The 20099-nt window shown below is 42.8% G+C and overlaps 1 protein-coding gene across 1 annotated transcript; it reads left to right on the top strand.

The window, feature by feature from the left end:
• Positions 1–9594: 9594 nt before the first annotated feature.
• On the top strand, positions 9595–17771 carry chchd1 (coiled-coil-helix-coiled-coil-helix domain containing 1). The gene is made up of 3 exons (XM_083775805.1): positions 9595–9919; positions 13245–13363; positions 16620–17771. The coding sequence occupies exons 1-3, from the start codon at positions 9781–9783 to the stop codon at positions 16731–16733; spliced, it is 372 nt and encodes a 123-aa protein (XP_083631931.1). The 5' UTR covers positions 9595–9780; the 3' UTR covers positions 16734–17771.
• The last annotated feature ends 2328 nt before the right edge of the window (positions 17772–20099 follow it).

Here is a 20099-nt window from a genome sequence, read left to right as displayed (position 1 = left end):
TTAAAAGGCCATTTCAAACAAATGGAAACCAGAGAGAAAAGACTAAAGAGGCCGTGATATCTCGGCCCAGCTTGTCTGTTCTGCTTCACAACAGATCAAACACGGATTGAGTACTTGAGTGCTCTTGTAGATCGGCTATTTCTGCCATTCACTGCTTTCAAATTCATCGTCCTCCTCCACCCCAACCTCCTCCTTCCTCCTCGATTCTCGCTCTTCCTTCTGTCTCTATTTCTCTAGGAATCCAGGCTGGCAGTGACGGAGCAGAGACGACCGATCGCTCCCCGAGTAGAGCAACGATGGCCGTCAGCTCCCGAGACTATATATACACTCCCACCCTGAGTCTCGCCCTAACCTTGGGTTCCTCATCGCATTCATCTCATTTTGTTTCATTAAACTGTCAAACTTTAGAGGTGTGCGTGGTCTCTTACTAGATATTTCATGAAAAGTCTCAATCTGTGGTTGGCTGTATGTACAGTAGAACGGCAGCAACATATGTTTCGAATGATAATATCTAAACATGTTACATTTTCAGTCGTGAGATTTGGTTTTGCTTCATTCCATGTGAGGAGAGAGAGGATAGAAGATGATTTATTGGGAGGGATGAAGGGAACCCTGTGGTGGGGAGACTGCGTTCCACAACAGCAATACGCAGACGAACACAAACACTACTCTCTGTCTATTGTTTCCTCTTCAATCTACTGTACATCGTTTTTTTTCGCTGGTGTTTTGGTTATTTGTCTCCTTGCAGACCGCATGTGTATATACCACACCGGTCCCTTTCTGTTTTTGCAAAGCGACAAAATAAATAGTTTACAGTCGCACCTCAACATGCTGTGTAGGCCGCCGCAGGAACGACATATGCTTGCATGCCTGTTGTTTTCCATTTCATGTTCTTGCGGTTCTTGTGGAAGAAGAACGAAGACAGATTTATGTGCTGGCTGCTGAGCGAAAGTTTGAGACAGCACTTTGGCACGGAGGACTCAGTCATTCCTCCCATAGCTGTGGTCGCGGGTTGGCTGTTTTCAGATCAGCTTATCAAGACGGTCTCGTAATTACACGCAACTGAGATGTGTTGGAACCTGAGGTGTCATCCAGGCCTGTGCGTGTGTGCGTGCGCGCGTGTGGGTGTCCAATCTATAATGATCTTGATTTGACCTCTGTTATGTAGATTTAGATATATATTTTTATTTAAAGATGGAGTGCCATGAATGTTTTCAAAAATAACTAAAAAACATTGCACGGATGCACCTGGGACGTATCCTCAGTGATGTATCCTGAGGTCAACGGGGTTTCGGGTCTCTCAACATCATACCCCTCACTCAGGCGACCCAGCCGGGAGTGATCAAGTCCCGACTTATGTCCCAGTAGCTGCCCTCAATCAGTCCCACTAGGGCAAAACCAGGGGCACACAATCCGTTGGAACTACTCCAGAACTACTCTGCCAGGGCTGGGAGGTACACTTCTGGCACATGGAGGGACTAGGCTCTGTGGGTTGTCTCCTGTCCGGGCCCCTCCTACATCTCACCATGTCCACTCCTGCTCTCACCAGGCTCAGACCTGTGCGTTGCACCAGAGTCCCAGCACCAGACAGTTCATTCAGGAGTGGTGGGCAATGGTTCCGCAGGGACATGGTGCTGCGGTTCTGCTTGCTGCTTGCATGGCCCTCCCAAAGGCCTCACCGAGGGTTGTTGGGCTTCCTCCTCACGGAGGACACAGGCTGGGGCACTAACCGATACTGCTCACCCGGGTGCCGTCTACATTCCGGCTGTCACCTGTCTCTCCGGTGGTCACCAGACTATACCTGGTTGTCACAAAGCAATATTCTCCAATTAAGGGAAATGTAGGTGTCGACCTATCAAACTCAAATAAATAAATGCAAAACAAACAAACAAAAGAATAAAACCAGCGACATCCCCAAGTTCAGTCAACCATGGATGACCGAGTTAATCTATACTCGGTCAGTCGCCGTGTGGTTGTCACACCGGCCGTTGTGGGCGACTGGGAGGAATAAGTGTGAAGGAAGAGGAGGCCGTGTGTGGACGCCCCGTAAACAAGCCCCCAGCAAAGCAGCAGTGGTGATGCTGGCCCGCTTTAACGAGGGCGACACGCACCGTCGTGATGCCCACCGCGGTGGACCAGATATGAGGACAAGTGGACAACTGGATGGTGACGTCACCGCACGCAGGACTCCAGAAGGAAGGAGCAAATGGAGTGTAACGTAGCCTCGAGGCTGCACCAATATAAACGGCACACACACATATTCTGTGTGGACACACCGGTTGGCAGAGCCTGGTGTGGCAGCCACCATGAACAGCAGAGAGAGAGACAATCAGCTGACAGGAGACCAGCTGCCTTTATACTCTACTAATCAACCCACTAATAAGTGGGTGGAGGATGGGCCGTGACACTAATCCATCCACCAACAAGGGTGGGCGATGGGCCGTGACATCGCACGTCCATCATGCCACTCAAGGAAACACAGTAAAGCATAATAAAATGTGCCAACACACATGGTGGAAACCGGTTTCACTACCCACAATGCTAAAGAGTAGCATCCGTTAACGACATAGTGACTGGTGGCGCTTGTGTTACTATGGAAAAGTTCCCCCTGCCCCCTGGATCCCAAGGACGTCACCTCTGACCTTTACACACAGGCATATAAAGGGTGTCTGTGTGTTACCGTTGAATATTTGATGAGGCCACTGGGTTCAAGGAGAGCCACAGCTGGTAGTGGGATGAGGCAGAGACAACGTGTGTGTGTGTGTGTATGTGTGTGTGCGCACACACACAGTGGCTAGTGAGGGGTCCCTACCTAAGCCCCCTGCTGTGTGTTGCTGACAGACACAGCTGTTGGCGATCAAGAAAAAAAGTGTGTGTGGGGGCAATATGCTTCTGTGAGGGTGTGCGTGAGACAAGTGTTTGTGTGAGACAAGTGAAGTCCCACCCTTCAGATTCTAAACTTCAACTTCAATCTAGTTTTTATTGAATTGTGCAGTGCATGGAAAACGTAGGCCTACTCAATTTATTTTACTTAATAAGTACTCTCTTACACGTAGAAGTTCCGTATTAAAAAATTGCCTACTTGAGTGAAAGTACAAAGGTATTAAAGTATTGGTATCAAAAGCAAAATAACGCATTATGCAGAATGTCCCATTTCACAACTTAAGTGTAAACAAAAGAAACATTTCAAACAACAATATATAAAACAGTAACTATGTTACTGGCCCATGAAGAGTGCCTGCCTGAGGGAGGAGAGCAGCAGGCAGAAACATGGAAAAAGTAAGTTACTACAGGAAGAAGAAAACTATAGCACCTGTGCGTGCATGGGCGTGGGCGTGCGTGCGTGCGTGTGTGTCTGTGTATGTCTGTCTGTGCGTGCGTGCGTGTTTGTGTGTTGCACGTGCGTGTCACAGTGATATCAGACTGTTTGGCAGGGTATAGTGGGGATGTCCGACAGACTGAATTGATTAGCTCTGGACGAGGCCATTAGCTAATGAAGTCTGCTATGCCTGTTGAATACAAGCTTTATACTCTGACAAATTGCCTTCTGCTTGATACACACACACACACACACTGTGTTTATTCGATCTGATCGGTGAAGTGCCGACAGCATTGCCGTCGCGCATCATTCACGCTCGGATGTATCAATCACAATCACATGTATTTATCAAATATATATATATATTCATCAATCAAGTGTATTTGGGGGGCATGACGTGTGGCTGCTTGCAAAGGGACACGATGGACACACAGACATGCACGTTCATACACACACTGATGCATGCATGCACGCAGAGAAATGACGCACACTCCCTCAAGTACGGACCTGAGTTCCTTCCCTATACTTGGCCTATGTTGATCTTACCTGCAGGCAAAGTGAGCTACAGTATACTGTGAGGACTGGAGACTTCATGTAAATGTAGCAATAGTACAAATATTCAGAATTGTATAAAAAAAGTTTTCACCCAATCTCTATAGGGCCTCATTTAGACTCACATCCAATCAAATCTGATTCACCTCTAGGACCTCCCTAGAGAGACGGCCAAGAGGCACCATAACCAGATGCCCGAACCATAAGCTTGCTCCTTTCCAGAGCGAAGAAGCAGCGACTCTACTCCGAGTCTCTCTCGCATGACTGAACTTCTCACTCTATCTCTAAGGGAGATGCCAGATACTCAAGTCAAGTAGTAAAAACAAAATCGTCAGAATTTCAATTACAGTAGTTGAATAAATGTACTCAGTTACTTTCCACCACTGCTGTAGTGACAAGTAACCCATCATTGCATAGACAGTACTGCAAGGCATATCATTGGATCACAATAACAGAATCTCCCACTCCGGACTGCCTCAGTGTCATTGTAGTAATTCCAAAGATGCCCTCTTTATGCTGAGCTCCATTAGTGTGAGTAATGCTTCTGTAGAAGCGTGGCTATGACAAGGACAACCCGTCTGAATACAAATGATATGATAGCTTCTCCGTGCGAGGAGCTGATATACACAGTGGGATAGAACATGTGCAATTTGGAGACTCTGTTTATCTCAAGTGTCAAGTGTTAAAGGTTGTGTAAAAGTCATATAGATAAAGCTCTATACTGGGATAGCAATCATTGCTATATACAGTACTGTACACTGTTTGTTCAGTAACAGTGTTCTCCCCGTCCCATAAGTATCAGCCAGTTATTAAAGAGTGCCCATTTATCAGCTTCAGTCTTGTTACTTATTTGTGCTGATACTTCCAATTTCACCTGTTTATCCTGTATCCTGCATGAGTTCTCCCTCCTGAGTGGATGAAACTGGTATCCCGACCTGAAAATGGCACTGTCAGTGCAATGTCTGCAGCTAAAAGGATCTCCAGACTGCAGAGCTGAATGTGACACCGCACCGCACTAAAACATTAAAGAGACCCTTAACTTTCAAATTAAATACATTACAGTGAGCTGTAAAAGCACCTTTTAAGCTCTTTGGTTGTTATGATTATCTGAACTGTTACTTTTTGATTTGATTTGATTTATTTGATATAATTATCCGGAATGCACAAAGAAATCTAAAGACTTAATTCTATTGCGATCAGTGAGTGAGATACCAGGAAAATGCATGGAGTTTGAAGATCATCTCTCGTCCGGACAGACGGACGAATGGACAGGCGGACAGACAGACAAACTGCCTGGTCAAGCCATCTTGCAGAATGCTCAAACAGAGCATGCATGTCACAATGATTTATCTGTCAGTTCCCTCACTACACGAGAAGACATCTCCAGAGTCTTTGTTTAAGTGTGCGTATGTTTGCACGCCCTTTGACACTGCTCGTTCAAGCGAGGAGAAGTTGTCTCAAGGGTCAAAGGGTACAAAGGTCATCTGAGGTCATGGTTGTCCCCATTGTATTGAGCATCTCGAAATGTTGCCGTCGCCCTATTGACAAGACAGTCCATGTCACACAGCACACACACCCTTTCTGCACGCGTGCACGCACGCACACGTGTGCACGCACGCACAGTATCCCTCTTAGTTGTCGTTTTGTCAAGGTGAGAGGGTGGCATGTAGAACCTGGTAGCTATATGGCAGTGGTTCCCAAACTCTTTCATGCGCCCGCGGACCTCAATTTGAGAAGATATGCCAGGGACCCCCATAAGAGAAGGTTTTTAAAGCTCTAGCAGTGATTCTCAACCTGTTTAATTTCAAGGACCCTCAGTTTGACATGCATTAGGCAATGGACCCTCATTTAATGGCATTTATATCTCTGGGACCCCCAAATTATATTGTAAAATCAATGTTAATTTAACTCTGAGAGAGTACAAATGGAACCATGTACACTCTCTTAGTGTAGAGTTACATACCCATGAGGGTCCATTTGGTTCCCAACTATATGGGGAACCCCTGGAACTCCCTCAAGGACATCTAGGTGTCCCTGGACCCCACTTTGGGAACCACTGCTACATGGCGTTGTTGGGCGGTAGGCAAACTGTAATGGGTCTAAGGCAGGGGTCTTCGACATGGGGGTCCGGGCGCAACCAGGGCCCAGCGGCTCTCCTACATAGACTTCTATTGAGCATGGGGACAACCAACTGGGACAAGTCCTGGACCGGAAGTAGGCAGAAATGCATTGGACAGCTTTAATGATCTTAAATACCTTTATTTTAGATCGTTTTTTAGTAATAGTACAACTAAAGAGACTTTAGTTGTTACTGTACAATACTTTAAAACAGTTGTCATGTTGCACACATGCTTAAAATTGCTCTTATTTGCGCCGCCCTTGTTGAAAACAATGTATTTCCAACTCCAGCTTGTCTCAGTTCAGGCTACATGAACAGCGCTTGAGTGCTCGGTTTCTGCCCCCTGAACATCGCAACTCTTCTATTAGATGGTTCTGGTTCAGGCCAGCTTGGGTGGGTGCAGTATATTCTTGGGTACCGGCGCCGTGGACAATACAATGGTGGACCTCTGGAAACACGTGGGCTATATGCAGGGAGAGCTGGTGCCAGAAGGTCAGCTCAGGTCTTGACAACCTGCCCATATTTAGGGATGCCATCTGGGCTAGGCTGCTTTCCTTGCAGCATGCAAGACTGGAGACATTATTTAGTTTTTGGTATACTATTTGTCTCCTAATGTCGCCCAGGGATACAGAAACTATGTACAGAGCATGCGTAGAAGACCAGTCTGATCCTGCTCTTTATACGCATCACCAGACAGTCTCAACCTTTTCTGAATTGGGGCCCACTTTTCCTTGAATTAATGTCATATAATATTTATATTTTCAATAAAATTGCACTGTTTTGCCAATTCTGAGAGAGCTTAAGTTGAGACCCTATACGCATCACGGCTCATGAGACAGTGCATGGGTCTCAATCACCTGAACTGCATTAAGGCACGTTTCTTTCCTCCAGGTAGAAACATGCACGCACGCACGCACGCACACACACACACACACACACACACACACGCACACGCACACACACACACACTTCCTTCCTCCAGGTATAAACATGCACACACCGAGCACCGAGTCCAAGGAATGTGCCGATACGCCGACCTGCATGCAGTGGTTGAATTGAACACTTTGAGAACCAATGAATCGCTTAAATTAGAGAGTTTTCTCGAATGTCTGTCTTGTCCTCGGTTCCATGTTGACCCCCCCGAGGATAATGCTTCTGTTTCTAATTTCAGACATAATATGTCTGAAATTAGAAACATGTATGATATTATACATCATACATGAGCCTGTGTGCACGTGCGTGCCTGCGTGCGTGCGTGTATGAGCATAGCACATAAATCCAAAGCAAGGGAGAGAAAAAAGTACAGTGGCTGGATATCAGAGTTCATATTATCATGCATGGAAATTACTTTGCTAAACCCTCAAGGGTTTAGCAAAGTAATCTTTCAAGCAAGATCGAGCAATCTTTCAAGAATTTGGCCTGGAGGCTATACGGTGTCCGTCCATACGCTGCCTTAAATCATCCTACGTGACAAAGGGGGAGAAACGCAACATGACAAAAACCTTTACCTAACCAGCAGACTATGTGTTATGTATACACAATGGAAATGTAACACCGCCAAGCAGCCAGCAAACCAATCAAGCTTCTGTCATTCATCACTTTTACAGCTGCCTTGTGAAAACAGTTCCTTTTTACGACGGGCAAAAGTAAATAATGAACAGTGATGGTCTACGATGATTTCATCTGATTTGTGCTGATTGAAGGGAAAGAAAGAAATGAATGCAGTAGTATATTCTTATGGAAAATATAGTACATTTCAATTCAGTTATATTAAAGTTATATTGTTGAATCACAAGTTGTCTAAAGACACTTTACATATACCAGACCTGATGTCGTCAGAAACCAAAACTATTGTTCACTTCCTTTTATTCCACAAAAGAAAACTATGATGTCTAACTCTAAAAGTATGACTAAATATACTAACCGTTTAACATTAACTAAAATGATGGGGCGGGAAAAGTGTGAAGAGATCCATCCAGTAGAACTATTAGTACAAGTTATTTTATGCTCATGCCCGGGTGTCACACTCGCCAAAATAGCCGATGCGAGACTATGACTAAAACTAAAAATGTGCTGTCAAAATCAACACTGGTTGGCAGTGGCACTGTGCAGGGAGCTTATTCCATTCTTCAATCATGGCTTTAAAACAAACAGCAGTTTGTAAAGTTACGTTATAAGGAAGGAGAGGTCAGCACAGCTCGTATAGTCACGATGCAAAAAATAAATAAAAAATTGAAAGACCAACGTTTCGGCAAACAAAATGCCTTTAAGGGTATGATAGTTGGTATTGATACTTGTGATATAGTTATAACAGCACAGAGTCAGCAGCAGGTGTTGGGTTTGTTGTGTTTTTGTGAAGGGAGAGGTAAGACTCTGACCTCTCTTACCTCTTACCTCTTACCGTAAGAGGTATGTAAGATAAGATCACTATAAGTTCACGGCGTGCTACAGTTAGGCCTGTACAGTGTACACTGTACTGTACCAACCAAGCCTGATATGTGCTGACAGTGCTATTTTGCCCTGCACATATAGGATACAACATGCCTTCGTACTGGGGGTGTTAAAACTTGTCCGACATTCTAACTAAATGTCATGTTGCCAACGGCCTGATATCACCAGCACAGAGTAGATACACCTACGCAGCCAGCCAGGGGACTTTCTATTGACTGGGAAGTAAAGAAACTGTTGTGCATTTCAGTCCAGAGGTGAAAGAGGTAGTCAGTGTTGGAAAGGTTACTTAAAAACGGTAATATATCACCTATTAGTATAGTATTACTATATACTGTCCTATACAAAGCCATTCAAAGTAAGTGCAGTCACTACGGGAAAATGTTTTAGCCAATAATGGGTTTAAAAGTATTTCAACTGGCCCAGGCCGTAGCGTAACGGTCTGGGCACCGGACTGGTGATCCAGTCGCGGTGTGCCGCGGGTTCGACTCCCGATCCCGACACGGCCTTTACCGCATGTCATCCCCCCATCTCTCTCCCGTTTCCTGTCAGCCTACTATCTGTCCCTTAAAAAATCAATAAAAGGCGTAAGCCGCAAAAAAATATCTTAAAAAAAAAAAAAAAAAAGTATTTCAACTGTTCAGCGAAATGAGATATCAAATGAGTGTTATTAAAATATGATGCACAAATAAGTCGGTGTGTCCAGTCACTGCACTTTGGCTTTAGGTATAGGCCCAGCGCAAACAAAATCGTGGGATAAAATAATATATTAAAAAACAAACAACAACATTACATACATGAATACTTTTACTTTAGCTACTTTAAGAATACATGCTCATAATACATTTTGAATACAAGTGGAAACAAGTCACCCAGACTTATTGTGACGAGACAATTAAATATTCAATCAACTCAACAAAGTATTTTTATTGAAACCTTTACATTGACAATATTGAAAATATTGTACAGAAAGATCTGGTAATCAACCAGCACTTTCCACACTGCCTGGAGAAATGCCCCTTTGTAGTTTTACACATCAGTCATGTGGTAAAAACAACTACAGCATGCTGGCCATAGGGATGCTGGCAGTATCATTTACAACATTTCACAACAGTAGGCATGCTACTTTACGGCATCATTTTACGACCCAGTCATGGCGCCGCCCGTACACAACAACACAAGATCATCAACGCTCCTCGGCTAAAGGAGGAATCGTTGCGTTATTGAACATCAAATGTCGTTTATTTAGTATGTTTTGTACCTCACGAGGTAGTTGTCCGTCTGTGTGAGCATCCTGTACGGTCAGACATCGGTGCTTTTAGTGTTTAAATAATAAATAAACATGGCCATGCAGGGAGGCATCAATCTGCAGGAGAAGGTCGCTCGCATGGTGAGCAAGCAGTTTAAGAAGCCGGTGCTGAAACCCAACAGGCCGCTCGTTCTGAAGGACTCTGTGGCCAACAGAAAACCCAAGAGAGGAGGTGAGAACATATGCTGCTGATTTATATTATAAGCACTGACTGACTGGTAGCCTTGGTCCCTTGGATCGAGACTATCGCTGATGTATTTGGTCGATTTTAACATTAGCATAATAATGGAAGTAAAAGTTACATTTTGATGGTCTTGGTCCAAGGCTAAAGCAATGGTTGGCAAACTTTTTTCATGCCAAAGACCCCCCAAATCTGAACATGTTTTGTGCCAGCAGGGACACAAATCTTGCTTGATGGATGGGGGGGGTGGGGGGCACCCCCCCATCCATCAAGCAAGATTTGTGTTGTTGAAAACATAATATTCACATTTTATTAAATGTTTTGAACGCTTGGCTTGTAAGTAAGTAATTAAGTAAGTAAGTAAGTACATTTTATTTATAGAGCACATTTCACAGACATCGTAGTCACAATTATAGTGCTTCACAACAATAAAAGCAAAACATGTATTTTGCGGTGATGTGTAAGTGGTGCCAGGTTGTATTAAAAGTAACAGCAAAGAGGTCAACACAAACCGGTTCAGATGTGTCCCCAGGCTCCCCATACTGACCCCACTGACCAGTGTTTCAGTGGGGTCAACAGCTGAGTGCTAACTCTGACTGACTAGCCTGGGAAGCATTCCTTTTTCGGCTTTATGATCCGGTCCGGAGCGGATGATATCTTACGTCATGTAGTCACTACCCAAAATAATCCCCCACGATCATCATTTTAGGGCCTACCCAATAAAATCCTTGATGTGGTGTGGTTTTGCTGATTTCTTTTTAGGGCATCTTATGTCCAGCTTTGGGGATTTGTGTAAAAACAAACATTGAAGACAAAAGTGAGAGTGCATATTGTGATTGTCCAGAATGAGATGATGTACGATGACATATGATGATAAGAGCGCACCTCACTTCACACAGGTGTGATTTAAAAAAATATATATACAAAATGAATATACATGTGAGTGTACTTTCCAGAGACTATTTATTTGTTATTCCACAGGGAAATTCTATTTTATTGGGTAGGCTCTAAAATTATGATGGCAGGGAATTATTTTGGGTAGTGTTTATTCCGGTCTTATTATTACAAATCAGTGACTATGACGTATTTTACCATCCGCTTCCGACCTGGATCACACAGCGATTTAGTAACACAGACCAGGCTTTTCTCCGAGGTGGAAAGCCTGGTGATGCGAGGTTACTGACTGACAGTGTCCAAATGGGTTCCATTTGTCTATACTTGTCTATAGCAGTGGTTTTCAACCCTTTTCATATCAAGGTCCATTATTTATTCCACGGACCACCATTTTGTAGATTTGGCCTCTCAGACCCAAAACGTAGAATATTTTGTTGTCGTTAGATAAGATTTTGTCCACATAGGAGAGATTACAGGTAAAGTGGCAAAGGTTGATCAAAATATCAATTCTTCTACATTCTCTAATTGTGTAGACTAGACTTCTTGTAAATTAACTAAAAAATAAAAATACATTGCATGATCATGTATTGCTATGCACTGCACGTACATTCACTCAAGTACTGCTGTACTTATGTACTATCTTGAGGTACTTTTTTATTTAGAGGTTTTCATTTGTACACTCTGTGAGTTAAATTATCACAGAGCGATTCATCATTATACATTATAGATTGAGGTCCCATTAAGAAAAAGAAAGGCATAAAATCCATGGCCTATGCTTCATCGAAAAATATTGCGATCTAGATTCAGACACCAATGCGGTCTAATTTCTATAAATTTGAGCAAGGATGGTGCAGGATGGTGCAGGATTTGAGCAAGGATGGTGCACTAGTTTGCTGTCCAATTCATTTGACTTACTCTTATGTTTTTGCTACAAGAGAGAGACGTTAAGAGAGGTTTAAGTGAAGCACTTTGGATGTTGTCTGTTTAAAGCCACGGTAGTTGGTTTGGCTCCAGGTGCCACATTTTTAATGTAGTAATGTTCAGCAACTACAGACTAAAGACAATACATGTTTGCATGGGAAAGAAAATTGAATATTGTGTTGATCCCTATTCTTGTGGAGGCAAAGCGAGATTCACATTTGAGCAAGAGTCGTGCAGCACCACATACAACTGGGAGTGTCATTGAAAATAAAACAAAGTTGATGAATTATTGATATGGAAATGATTTGGCTTCAGATGTACTGTATGGAGAGTTGGACACAATGGACAAAAAGTTGGCAGGAGCCAGAGGTTGAGCACTTAGAGAACCTTTTCAATCAGCTCACGTTAAATCACACAATCTGTAGAAGCATAAATCATAGTGACTCGAGAGGAACAGTGACTCAGTGATTCTCTCTCTCTCTCTCTCTCTCTCTCTCGTCTGCATGATGACCTTAAACTGTTGGCACAGATTACAGTGGTGTGATCAAAGAACACCTCGCCAAGATAACTTTCCTTTCTTAATGAAAATCTCTCTCTATCACAAATGCATTCAAAATGAGTGTCTGTCTGTCTGTCTCTCTCTCTCTCTCTGAATAATTTAATTGAACTCAACGAACTGTTAACATAATCATGTATAGATCATGTTTTAGAACATTCTCAAATGCACACAATTATTGGTATCAATGATAAAATGTATTGGCTGTGTTTAAAATTAATGCATTTATAAAGCATCTTGATGATAATAATTTGAAATTGTTTACATTATAAATCAGTGTAGTTTTATTGTTTCAGCACTAATTAGTCTTCTTGAGGTTAAAAGATCAGTAATGCAAAAATATGAATGAATAGAATACCTCTTAGTTTTAAGGTATCTAGTTTAAAGGGATACCGGTAGTTCAGAGTTCTGCTCTGGTTTTGGTCAATATTAAGTAGTTCCGGTCATTTTGTGGGGGGCACTTGGGCCATGCATTAAAAGTAAATTAATCCACAAAAGTTGACATAATTTGTATTGTTGACCTATTTCTAAAATATTAGCGCAACTTTCATTCAACTCTATCACATGGAACTATTTTTTGGGCGTAGTGATGGACACAAAAAACATAGTAAAAAAATGAATGAAAGTTTTTTCACCAAAACCAGAGCAGAACTCCCAGCACGGCACTCTGGCAATCAATGAATACAGTTGCAACCACTACTATATTAATGGCAAGTATTTCATACCGCTTTAAACTACTTTGTGTGTAAGGGACGTACTTTTGTTAAAATCAGTGTTACTTTAAATGGCTCTGTATTCTGACAGTAATTATTGATAGTCTTTGTTCAGTAATGGGGTCTCCCTGTCTATCAACCTCGTTAGTAATATTTCAAGCCAGAGGCCACGTGCGTCACAGAGATGTCACTAATTCATTAATTATATTAATTGTAACTCTCTTCATGCCAGAGGCGACGTGCATCACAGAGATGTCGCAGATGATGGTGTGCTGGAAGGCGAACAACTTTGTGGAAGCTCTGTGCTCCAACGAGATGAAAACCTTCTACACCTGCGTTGAGAAGGCCCAGGTAACTACGACGACAACCTCGTTGTCACGTCACAGCTTTACAGGTGTGAAACACAGGTGTGCAAACATTGAGACTGGTTCGCACGGGTGACTGTTTCATGCAATCAATCACCTTCGAGGGACGGAGCATGAATTATACTTGACGGGCTGCAGTTGCGTGTGCACGACCAGGCTCTGCTACCGTGATCATGAGCGCTCCCTCCGGTCTGACGACAGCGACTGTATTGTTTTGAGGACAACTGCTTTGAATTGCTATTATTGTTCACACAAACCACCATTTTTTGTATATATTTCATGGGCGAGAGATCTCAGCATCTGAGAGTTTGTTGGTGCATTATTTACATGTGAGTGCAGTTTAGAACTTTTCCATTGCATCTTATGAGAGGTGGGGTTCATGTGGTGCCGGCCTGCGTGCACATGCTGGTGCTTATCAGTGTGCCGATGGGTTGACAATTAATTGTTACACAAATAATTGAGATTGACGATTTAATTGTGTTTTTTGGAGTTGAACATTGAAACATAGGAAGAATGTCTGGTAATCAAAAAATGCACAGGGCTGATATGACGAATAACTGAAATGTACAGCTTTTTTTTTTAAATGTATGACGTTGTTCCAACATGGAAACGATTATCTCAAATAATTGCCTGGATTATTTTATATTTTGGCCAAAAAGTGCATTTTATACACGTGGTGGGAAGCTCAGAATGCGTCCAACAGGGGAAGTAGGCTTTCAACTCCACAAAACAGTCTTTGTATTGGTGAGTAGTGAAAGTGTTCTTTTTATTATTATTATTATTTTAACTCAAAACTTTGCTGTTCTGAGGGGTTCCTGGAATAACATATTTTCAGATGGGGGTCGGCGGCCAATTACATATCATTTTTGGGGGTCGTGGACATGAAATATTGAGCACCACTGATATAGAAACATAGGTATTTCAGAAAACTGTCAGGATTTAGAAGACATTTTTTTAATTTCGAAGTCAGGCCTAAATGGGTTGAAGAAGTCATTCTAACGCTATATGGACCAGACCAGAGCTAACATGTTGCCATGCCACTGCACACATAACAAACAACACAAACACAAAACAAGGCCTCCAGGCTATAGCGGGTTACAACCTACTGTACCCCTCCTGCTGTTGCTTCAGCGTGTTTAGCCCATTTAGCATCTGTCGCTTTTAGCGTTTAACCACTTTAACCCTTATTTTAAACTCTATAGTTGTTAAATAGCAGATCTACGAGCTCATAGCTTGTAGATCTGCTATTTTTGAAAAATCGTGAAAATGTGGCGAAAATCTTTGAATTTCACAGCGTCACATTTTTTGGGGGGGGTCCCTGGTACAACATATTTTCAGATGGGAAGCTGCACCACTGATATAGAAACATTTTCAGAAAACTGTCATTAAGAGACTGTCCCACAGCCGTCCTGTATAGACCGATTCCGTAGCGGGTCTCATGGTCGCAGCCTAGGTATTTCCTGTAGGCAGACTCAACGTAGCTGCGGGGTTTAAACCCTCACCAGGCGCACCTCTTCCACTACAGTGAACGGCAGAGTGACTGATGTTAGTTTGCCTCAAACTTTACTCCTTTACCTGCTTTTTTACTAACACTAACATTACAAAGATGCCCAGAACATCGAGATGAACCTGTGTAGTTTATGGCTGCTCCAACAGTAGTGGCAACATATAAAAAAACTGAATGTCTAATATCCACCGTGGTGGCTGAGACCAGAGCCATTGAGTAATGGTTGAGACGAAGCAGTGAAAGATACATAACGCCAGTCTTACCCAATACCAAATCTTTCTGTTTTATTAACACAAGACTGCTGTACTTTATACCTCATACTTTAAATGCTATGAGGTATAAAATACAGCAGCCTTGTGTTCATAAAACAGAAAGATTGGGTATTGGGTAAGACTGAAATTATGTATCTTTCAGGACCTTTCACTGCTTTGTCTCAACCATTACTCAATGGCTCTGGTCTCAGCCACCGCGGTGGATATTTTGACATTCCGTATTTATTTATTTTTTATGTTGCCACTACTGTTGGAGCAGCCATAAACTACACAGGTTCATCTCGATGTTCTGGACATCTTTGTAATGTTAGTGAACATCAGTCACTCTGCCGTTCACTGTAGTGGAAGAGATGCGCCTGGTGAGGGTTTAAACCCTGCAGCTACGTCGAGTCCGCCTACAGGAAATACGTAGGCTGCGACCATGAAACCGCTACGGAATCGGTCTATACAGTAGCTGTTGGTTCAGCATGTTTAGGAGACTGTACCACGTCCGTCCTGTAAGCTGCATGCCCCCCCCCCCTCCCCCCAAGGCAAGGCAACACAGAGCAATATTTATTTCACACAACGGAGTAACCTTGCGTCAGTGTCTGCAGACTATCCACCTCGGTCGGAGGTGGGTGCGGGGGAGTGCAACGGCAACTGGTGTTGAAGAAAGTGACTTGTGTTTTTCCAGAACCGTCTTCTAGCGTTTGGTTCAGCATGTTTGATAAGAGCCGGCCCCAGTCGTGCTACAGCTGTCGGTTCAGCATGTTTAGGAGACGTGCGGGGAAAAGCCAATTAGGCCCGACTAACATCGTTTAGCAGACATTTCCTGGTCGGGGAGGAGTCCTAACAAAACCCACACTCTCTTTACCCGTCTGCCTGCCTGTCACACACACACACACACACACACACACACATACACATACACACACACACACACACGCATGGACGCACAGCATATTGTTTTCCTGCAGGGTATCTAGCATTCCTCCCTGTGTGTTTTGGGCTGGTATATCACTGACGTCATTGGTTCCTTCCTCTTCTCAGCTGAGCATTATTAAGAATCAAGACCTGATGCTGGTTCTACAAATGCCTTCTGAACCAGCTTTCTAGTGCCAAGGATCCCCAAATTCATATATTTGGCCCTTCCCCCATCTGAAAATGTTTTGTGGCAGGGACCCCCAGAAGAGAAGAGTTGTAAAACTCAGTTTCAGAGAGTTTCCAAAATAGCAGATGTACAAGCTCATGGCTAGAAATCTAAAAATTACAGGGATGCGTTCCCAGTTTTTTGCGGGTTAATGCATCCAAATCCAGTTATAATATAAAGTGGTTCTCTAACCGCTTCATGTCAAGGAACCCTCAGATTGTGATGCATTTAGCCACAGACCCCTATCTGAAAATGTTTTGTGACAATTCTAGGAATAGGATTTTGGGCTGGAATTGGTCTTTAATGTCCTTTTCTCTTGTCTTTCCCGTTGCAGGTTGAAGCCAGGTCCCAATCAGACCAGATGGAGGGGTTCCAAAAGGGACGCTTACCGGCCAAGCAAGCAACGACGCTGCTCAAGAGATACCCCAACATCCGTAACGAAGTCTAGGGTCTCCCCCTCCCTCCCTGCCCCGCTGTGTAGAGATACCCCAACATCCGTACTGAAGTCTAGCTTCTCTCCCTCCCTAGTGTCCCGCTGTGTAGGGACTGTGTAGGACTGTCCCTGGGTGGTGTGCTAAACTAAAGGACCGTGTTCACAGAGAGAGTCTTTTTGAGCAATGAACGGAGCGCTTTGGACATCATGGCCGGATCGCTACACAGTACACACATGTACTGAGCGAGACGCATTTGCTCAATGCATGTGTGTGTGGGTGTCTCTCGTCAACGCTCTGCATAGGAAAGATGATGACATTGATGAGCGAGCGGCGCCCAGAGCACTTCTGGACGACAACAAATCGCCAAGAGTTGTGAAACCGCGATGCTCTGCATTAGGTTGACGGAGCACCCAACCCCTCCTCCACCCCCCCCCTCACCCCAGAAAGCCTCGCAGCTCAGAAAATGGTTTCTTTGGACACGGCAACCGAAAGAGAGAAGAAAATAAATCTTATTTATAGAGCACCTTTCATGATGATGATCGGATGCAGTACAAAGTGCTTTACAGAAGGAAAAAATAACAAGAAAAGCAAATTAACATAAAACATCAAAATCAAAGCAAAGTCAGTAATGGCATAAGACAAAGAAACATTTTTAAAAAGGCAGCAGCACGGTGAGTACAACAGAAACGAAGCCATCTCTTCAGTTGAAACCTACTCACTCGCATTGCATTATTTAGTTAGAATTAGAATTCCTACAGTTATGTTAAAATGAAAATGTATTTGGACATCGTGTGAAGCGGTTGCTATTAAAAAGTGTCAATTTTTTCCACCATAAACTGATGCTTCCACCATGAACTGGAACCTTTGTCTAGCTTTGTTTTTTAAATGTAATTTCTTCTGGTAGCTTCGTAGATTTAAATAATATATATAAACCATGAATGTTCTGTAACGTTCAGACTATTTTGTTAGTTTGTTTGCTGATAATAGTGAATATACTTTCAATTTAGTTCAATTAAGCCATTGAGACCTGAGAGCAATTTCTACAAAATGTTTTTCAAATCTTGACAGTTTTCTGAAGAACCTATCAGTGTTGCACTGGTGCTCAAACCTTTTCATGTCAAGGACCCACAGAATTATCTGTAATTAGCCTAAAAATATGTTGTTCCAGGGTCCCCCCCCCCCCCAGAAGCAAAAAAAGCGTTCACTGTGAAATAATATAAAAAAGATAAATATAATGGTTATAGTAGTGGTTAAAAGCTAACGTGACACAGATTCGTCCTCCGGTCTTAATGGTTAACAGTAACTGATCTATTTGGAAGTATAACCCATTTTGGGCGGGAACCCCAAAATAATAATAATAATTTAGCGATTGAAAAATAGCAGATCTACAAGCTACAAGCTTGTAGCTCTGCTATTTTTGAAAAATAGTGAAAATATTTATTTCAGAAAACTGGAGCATTTAGAAGATTTCTTTTTTAATTTTAGGTCGGGCCTAAATGGGATAATGATCCCAGTGTCCGTTTTCCCTCTCGATTCAATTTGGCCCAGCCAGCCAGCGGCCGCTAATGCTTCATATATTCTATTAGTGGAAGTGGATACGATACAGGGTCTTATTAGTGTTTGATTTCATGCCTCTCGCTCTCTCTGAGTTTACCTTTTATCTCTGATCTCTTTACTAAAGACTCTGACCGGATTCCAACGCATCTCTTTTTCTATGTAACGTGAGCCTGATGCTGTTATCGGCCTGTGTTGGACAGATAACCTTATACACAATAACAGAATGCCAGATCTCATTTCCCCGTAGTGCATAAATATTGGCCAGATGGAATTATGTATTTTGTAAAAATTGCAAGAGAATTGAGCATAGGTTTGTGTTGTATCATTAGGTTAAAACGTTCACATAAGAGTCGGCTTGAAATAATTTTTTGTACAAGCTCCATCGTTTAGGCAAAACGGTGAACCATTTAACCAGAAAGTGTGTCACTACTCACTAACCGAAATGAAGTCCTATAAAAATAAATCAAACATTAACAATATTGATGTCATAAATAACCTAAATATAATCTACAAGTTCTCCTCGTACAATGTTTTACAATACATTTGAAGAGAAAACAACCTTACAGAATTTGATAGACCAATCTATGTTACAATACATTTCCTATTTGAACCACACTTTATTTATTGACATGTCGGACTCGTCATGTACCAGTGGTCCTTGAGCGGGTTCCAGGAGGTGGTCTACAGCTAGAGGGTGGAGGGTCCATTTGGTTACCAACCTAAATGGACCCTTAAAGATCTTTAACTCTTGAGTCTTGCATTACTTAATTTACAAGAGACACAATTAGGGTATGTAGATTTGTCATTTTATTTAGATCGTGTGCCTGTTCTACTGGTACCACATCAACAGCATGGAATTGTGGACCAAATCTTACCAAACAATAACATAATATTGTTCATTTTGGCTAAACCTCATCAAATGGTGGTCTGTAGCTCGAATGCTGAATAAATATGAAATGTAGGAAAAAGGTTGAAAACCACCGACCACCCATGTTCAAAATGCTTAATGCATGCAGTCATGATATTCCAGATGTTCCAGTTATTTGAGGCTTTTCCTTTTGCCACCTTTTGTAGCTTTTATAGCTTATCTTCAGGGATCTTCCTTCCCTTAGAATCCAAAGGTAGAAAAATATGTGTGTATTTACATTCCACTAATGATGTTATAATGTCTAGATGCACTCTGCATATGGTGGCTCACACATGGCAGAATGGGAAGGCAGCGTGTTTAGTCTGTGTGTCAGGAAGGCTTCCTCACTGTTGTCGGTTTGGGCCATGTCTTTTTTTAGTTTTGTCTGTCCGTGTCTGGCCGCCCCTCATTAAACGTAACCACCCCACGCCGGTCAAACCATTTCCCCCCGGCCTGGCTGGTTATCACATCCTCTGGCATGTCTGGGCCAGAGTAATCTAGTAAAAGATGACACAATGGAATGCGGAAGTGCTCATTCTATCTCAATGGAATAGTTCCAGCCATAGGAGCAATGTTTGGAACTATAACCCATAGGCACCCGCTTTGCGGCGAGATCAAAGCGTGTCACCACTCTCTTACTAGATTACTCTGGTCTGGGCCAAACAGGACGGGACCATTTCCTCCACTGCCACAATCTAGGGCTGGGGCGGTATGGGATTTTTATTACCGCGGTTATTGCCGGCCCGGAATAATAAGAGGGCTAATAAAAGTTACAGGTATGGTGTGTGCGATATTAATTGTGAGATTACCATAATGACGGTAATCATTAAAGGACCACTTTTGAACCTATCTTCATATAATAGGTCCTCACTAATAGTCATGATAAAATGGCACGTTTCTTTCTACTCGGTCTGTG

Source organism: Protomyctophum parallelum, assembly GCF_964188405.1.
Source record: "Protomyctophum parallelum genome assembly, chromosome: 10".
In the NCBI taxonomy this organism is placed as follows: Eukaryota; Metazoa; Chordata; class Actinopteri; order Myctophiformes; family Myctophidae; genus Protomyctophum; species Protomyctophum parallelum.
Note: the sequence above shows the minus strand (reverse complement) of the source record. Positions and strands in the feature narration are given on the sequence as shown.